Source organism: Erythranthe guttata, chromosome 4 (assembly GCF_056151865.1).
Source record: "Erythranthe guttata isolate IM_541 chromosome 4, IM_541, whole genome shotgun sequence".
NCBI classification, from domain to species: Eukaryota; Viridiplantae; Streptophyta; class Magnoliopsida; order Lamiales; family Phrymaceae; genus Erythranthe; species Erythranthe guttata.
In genome coordinates, this window is record NC_142536.1 from 8523339 (window position 1) to 8529779 (window position 6441).

The 6441-nt window shown below is 38.5% G+C and overlaps 1 protein-coding gene across 1 annotated transcript; it reads left to right on the plus strand.

Annotated features, from left to right (window-relative positions):
* Positions 1-443: 443 nt before the first annotated feature.
* On the plus strand, positions 444-3352 carry LOC105972769 (uncharacterized). Its single transcript, XM_088817650.1, has 3 exons — positions 444-598; positions 985-2085; positions 2158-3352. Exons 2-3 carry the CDS (start codon positions 996-998, stop codon positions 3198-3200), a joined length of 2133 nt encoding a protein of 710 aa, XP_088673776.1. The 5' UTR covers positions 444-598; positions 985-995; the 3' UTR covers positions 3201-3352.
* Positions 3353-6441: the final 3089 nt, after the last annotated feature.

Below are 6441 nucleotides of genomic sequence, written 5' to 3' on the forward strand. Positions count from 1 at the left end.
AGTTTGATATTCTGAAAATTCATAGCATACACACTAATCAATTATCACAGTCTTTCATTATATAATTTATTCTATAACACTCCTCTTATTTATACTATATTATTTAATTAGAACTATTTAAATACAAATTTAATTCAGCATTAACTGCTAAAAAACTTCGAAAGTAATATAGATATTATATAATCCAAATAATAATATTAATTGTTTTTTTTTAAAGAAGAATAATAATAAGGGGAAATATGCAATCCCCCCCTAGAATGGAAAATATTATGTAAAAAACTCATTTGACTTTTAAGACTTTTGCTCACACCCATATCTAAATCTTAATTAGTGAGACCCCCTTATTAAGATAGGATAAGACACAATTACCCTTAACAGCAGTTATTAAAATAAATCAAATATTTAATAATGATAAATTAAGATAACCGTTTCCTTTTTTGTAGAGGGACGTGATATCCTCAACATAATCTTCACCCGATTTTCAGCGTGATTTCAGCGGACACAATCAAATATATTTGGGGGGCGAGATCGAAGTGCATAGTCGTCACTCTGTATTCTGTTTTGTGCTTTGTGTTGAAGAAACGTTTCGTGGAAAAAGGTGAGTGATGAATTAAGTGTTTTATTTGCAATTAAGATAATGATATTGATGTTTTTGATTCGCAATTTTTTTATGTTTTTTTGTTCCGATCCGATTGATATGGGTTTGTCGTGTGTATGTTGTATTTGATTTCTGCGTTATACCGATTTACAGAGTAGTCACATTGCATATGTCGTATCTGATTGTAGTTTATATTGATTTACAGAGTATTCACAATGCTCTGTATGCAGTGATTACATATTTTGTTTTGTTGCGTTATTGTGTTTGTTTACAGTAATTTCTGAGATTTTTTAGTTTTATATAATTGAATCAAGAGTAGTCTTATTTTTAGGCAGTTGTGATGATATTATAGGTTTGAGCAGTCATATTCGCCATTTTTTTTTCAGTGGTGCACAGTATGTCGTCCAGCATGATGGTTGTTTTGAAGTACGGAGGGTCGTTCGGGGTGAAGATATGCCGAGCTGATTTTGTGTATGAAGACCTTATTGGATTTGTGACAGAGAAGTGGTGCAGCTTGAATGCGAGGGATGTTACGATGACATACAATGTTGATGGTTATGGCGAGGGCATGCTCGGTGACAATGATGAGGTAATGTATATGAAATCGTTGGTTCGACAACTAGGTCTTGACCGTGTTGAGATAACTGTGAAGCGCAAGGACAACGTTAATGCAGTAGTGTTGGCGAGGGTTCCACAATCAGCATCACTCAATTCGATGGGTAATTATCTGAATAACGACATGTGTGTTCGTCCGAATTCGTTGACATTTGATAACACACAGTTATTGAGTACCAATTGGAGAAATCTTATTAGGGAAGTAGGGCAAGGATTTCGGAACGGGGCTGTTGATTTCCGGGATGCATTGCGGAAATACGCTGTTGAAGTTGGGTTTGAATTTAACTATGTGAAGAATGAACCTACAAGGATTACGGCAGAGTGCAAATACAGGGTGATGAAGAAGTGTATGTGGAGGATTCATGCCTCGCTACAAAAGGCAAACGGATTCTTTTATATTAGGACTTTTGAAAAACATCATACGTGCGGAGCTTCATTTGGTTCATCGAGCAAAAATAGGTTGACGTCTGATTTAATTTCTGGTCTGATCATGAATGCAGTTAGAATCAAACCTGAAATGGCCCCGAATGATGTCGTGCTCAACGTCAAATTGTACTATGGCATTGACATCAGTTATTTTGTTGCTTGGAAGGCACTTGCTGCGGGGAAGCATCATGTGTTTGGTGACGCTACGACTTCGTACTCGTACTTGCCCTTGTATTTTGAAGAGCTTGGGCGTAGCAATCCGGGCAGCGTGTACCATCTTGATGTCGATCCAGTATCAATGAAGTTTAGGAGGTGTTTTTTTGCTTTTGAAGGGAGTTTGTCAGGGTTTAAGGCATGTCGACCTATGCTGGCTCTTGATGGGACCTTTTTGTCTGGAAAACACAGGGGAATCCATCTAAGTGCGTTGGGGAAAGACAGTGAAAACGGTACAACCCATTGTTTTTTTTAACATGACTATATATGACTACAGTACTAATTGTATGTTTCCAATTGCGCAGGTTTGTTTCCAGTAGCTTTTGGAATAGTGAACGAGGAGACTGACGACAACTGGGCGTATTTTCTACGACATTTAAAAACTGCTATTGGAACAGATCGCGTGCTCACATTCTTATCAGATCGTAACCATGGAATTTTGCGCGGTGTGAAGGAAATATTCCCTGATTGTGGACACATATTTTGCCTTGTCCACCTGCAGAACAACCTATTGCACAAGTGTAGAGGCTGCCCGACTAATTTTCGAGAGGGTATTGTTGCTAAATTCAATGCATGTGCGTATGCACCGACGAAGACTGAGTTCCATCAGAAATTGAATGAGTTGAAAGAATATGGAGGCGCAAGGGTAGATAATTTCATTGCTGACTTACCCTTTGTTAACTGGACATGTTCGTATTTTGTCGGAGATCGGCATAATGAGATGACCTCAAATGCTGCTGAGTCGTGGAACTCGAAGATCAAGGGTGCTCGCGATTTGCCTATCACAAATTTTATCGATTATATCAGGGGTGAAGTCATGATAAATATTAGCATTAGGGCTGAGGAAGAGGTGACGATGACGACGGAGCTTAGCTCCAAAGTTCATGAGCAGGTGGATCAGTTGGTTCAAGAAGGTAGAGTTTGGGTAGCGAGGAAGTCGTCGGATCATATGTTTGAGGTTCTATGCGACCCAACTGCTGTTGTTGATATAAAAGAAAGGGTGTGTTCGTGTAGGATGTGGCAAATCACTGGATTGCCTTGTGCTCATGCTGCTTGTGTGTTGTTCAATAACACTAATGAGGGCTATAAATACGTTGACAAATATTATCGCACCGAGTCATACCGGGAGACTTACTCGCACCCTGTTGTGCCGTTTGTGCAGCCTACGATTGACAATAATATGCCGATTGTGGGCCCCCCTGACCACCACGTTCGTAGAGGGAGGCCTAAGTCAAAAAGAATACCATCGAAGGGAGAGAAGATCAAACGGAAGATCAAGTGCAGTCGGTGCAACCGAATTGGATACCACAACAAGAAGACGTGTTCGATGGCCATTATAGGGGGTTGATGATTGTTTTTTTCAGTTTTTAATTGTTTTTAAGGATTAAGTGTGTTTTTTTTCTTTATGGATAAATTTTATTTCAGTGTTTTAGTTTTTTACATCACAAGACATATGTAGTTATTTTAATGCGACTTTAATTTGATAAGTGTTTTTTTTTCTGAATTTTTTGATTGTTTTATCTCCACATTTGTTTTCATTATAAATGTTTGCAAACTGTTTACAGCGCTAGCTACTTGTAGTCATCTTCGGTAGTCACATTATTCAGCCATAGTCACATACCAGTCATACTGCTTCTGTGTTGTTCAGTGTACTGCTTTGCTCACCGTTGTCATATTCAAAACAGTTAGTATAGTAGTCACATTCGTGCTGGTGTGTTTTTAAGCAGGAATGTGGGTATGTAAAGTAAATTTCCTTATAATGTATGTTGTTTCACACCTGTAGTTCTACTGATTTACAAGCATAGTCATGTAGTAGTCATATGCTTAACGGTATCCTAATAATCGTGATACATTATGCTAATGCCACTGTTATGCACACTGCTAGTCATATTTCTCACTGTGAGGTTATGTGTAAATAATTATTTGTCTAAACAATAATAAAATGTCAATTCAATAGCATCAAAAGTTAACATTCAGGTCTGTTTAATAATGTCTTGAAAGCAATACCAAATTCAAATGAAAAAAAAATACCAAAGTGTGTTCTGGACAACATACAAGTCAGCATAACAGAAATGAGATGAAATCCTAGAAGAGTAAAATACAATAGAATAGCATGTTAGAGTTTGCAGTGTAAAAATGCTTCCACAATTGTCCTGCGCATATCTACGACACCTTCTTCCGCCTCTTCTATAATCATTTGCTGCTGCAGGAATGCCTCTTGGATGATGTACAAGACGATAATGCCACAATCGTTTGTGGCAGGCTTTTGCTGAGGCGAGTCAGCAACTGCATACAATGGCGCATTCTGTGGAATTGCGGATATATTCAAGGCAGTTGCATTGAATTCGACAAGTTTTTTCTGTATGTTGGAATACATGTCAATGTATATATATGGAATAGTGGTAACGGGGAAAAACAAACAAATAAACGACATACCATATCAGAGCCATCTTTGAGGTACTTGTCTGTTATTCCATCACGTGGGCGTAAAGAGTTATAGAATCGCCATTCTTTTAGTTGACAATCCAATATTAAAACTGTCCAGTGGTCAGCACGAGTACCAGGGTTGCCAACTGACAGCAACGGAAATATTAAGTATCTGTGCATGCCGACGTCTGCGGGTATGTCAAAAGTTTTGTCGTTTGTATGACGTGACATGGTCAGCAATAAAACGTAGTAAGTTATGTTTATATTTTTAAAACATGAAAATAGAGGGGAAGTTAAAATATGCACCAGCAGTAGGCTGTTAAACACAAATGTTGAGCCGGCAAGTTCATTTCCTTCGGCAGGTGTGTAACATCCGATCTGTTGTTGGTGCATGAGTATTTTGCAGTAACCATCTATGACCTGGAAGTTTTATGTGACTATTATAATATTGAATGTGACTGTTCAATACAAAGTACTGTATAAAGTAATATATATATATATATATATATATATATATATATAAGAGAAGTTTGTAAAAACTTTACGTTGTTCGATGTCTGTTCGAGCCTGAGCAAGTGGAATATGTCAGATATCAGTATATGTGTAGTACCATGTTTCCATATTGATTTGCTGCAATAAGTCAATACGAGGTAGATGGTTAGAGTGCACAAAATATACACTACATAAACAGAGTGCAAAAAAGAAAAAAAAAATAATGGATCAATGGCTTACTCGCCGTTCAATAGTTCATCCGCCAGCGCATTAATCCTTTTTTTGTCACTATCACTCATTTCAGTATACGTCATCTCGTGTTTGTGCCTCAGATCGCGGCGCGCCTTTTTTGTGCTGCGAGGAGTTACAGTCGGCTTTTTGGATCTTGTACGGTTCCCTATAGCAGATTTTGGATTCTTCGGGGTTTATTCCTCACATATCTCGAAGTCTATGTTTGGAACTGCTATGAGTGGTGGGCGGTTGTCAAGTGCACTGGAATATTGATCAATTATAGCCTCGAGTTCTGAGATTTTTTCATCTCTTGCTTTGATGGTTGCCATATGTCCCTTCTCTGCTGCCTTGAGTATTGTGTTATCAGCTTCTAGGAATAATATTTGAGCGTCGGACTCACTCAAATTCGTCAATTGCACATCTTCCATCAGCAATGAATGGGATTCTTCGCAGGCGGGATTGACTAATATTCTGGATGGGTGGTGTGCAGATTGAACTGGGGTCGTATTTGCTAGCTTTTGGACAAGCGTTTTGTTTGCTGCTTCGAGCTCCGCCAAACGCACATGTAGCTCAATGTTTTGTGCGTGTGAATCGTCAAGATCCTTATTTTTCTGGGCAATCGACGTTTGCGTTGGTGTCAGTATTTCAAACGATGGCAAATTGTTGTTTCCAAGATCCCGTTCCTCTTCAAGTTTTGCAAGTTTGTCTTGGAGTGCTCTTTTTTCATCAAGCAGCACTTGAGCCGTGTTACCTAGTAACGTCATCCTCACCTGGACTTCCTCAAGTTGTTGGATCTCTGCTGCCATGCGTGAGTTTTCTATTTTCAAGGAAGTCAGTTCAGAGTTTTGCACATTGATATGCTTCATGGCATCTGCTAACTTCAGGTTCGCTTCGTCTACTTGCTTTGCTAGTATTATGACATGTTTTGTCTTCTCCTGACTGCTTGGTGAAGGTATAGCATTGAGTCTGCGATTTCAAAAGACTAACCGATCAACGATTGTGACTATGTAATATGACTACAACAAAAAAAATATATACTTATGAAGGAGTCAACACAATATGACTATACATATTGCAATAGTCACGTGAAATTATAATACAGAGCAAATTGACAGCATTGAAAATGAATGTTATTTTGAAATGCATCTCTGATAATGGGGGGATCTATGTGATGATGTAACATGACTGTATATGACAGTTTAAATGTACCTGTCCACATGCGACCGCAATGTTTTTTTCTGTGACTCGAGTCTTGTGATTGTACCCCTCAGTACATCTGCTTCATTCATGAGCTGTGTAACCTGACGTTGGAGGGATGATTCACGAGAATGGCATGCCACGATTTCATTTTTCAGTTTATCTACATCGTGTTGCATATCTCTGTAATGTTGCTTCAGCCATACGGCAATAGGGACATCTATGTCAACAGTAGGGTCGTC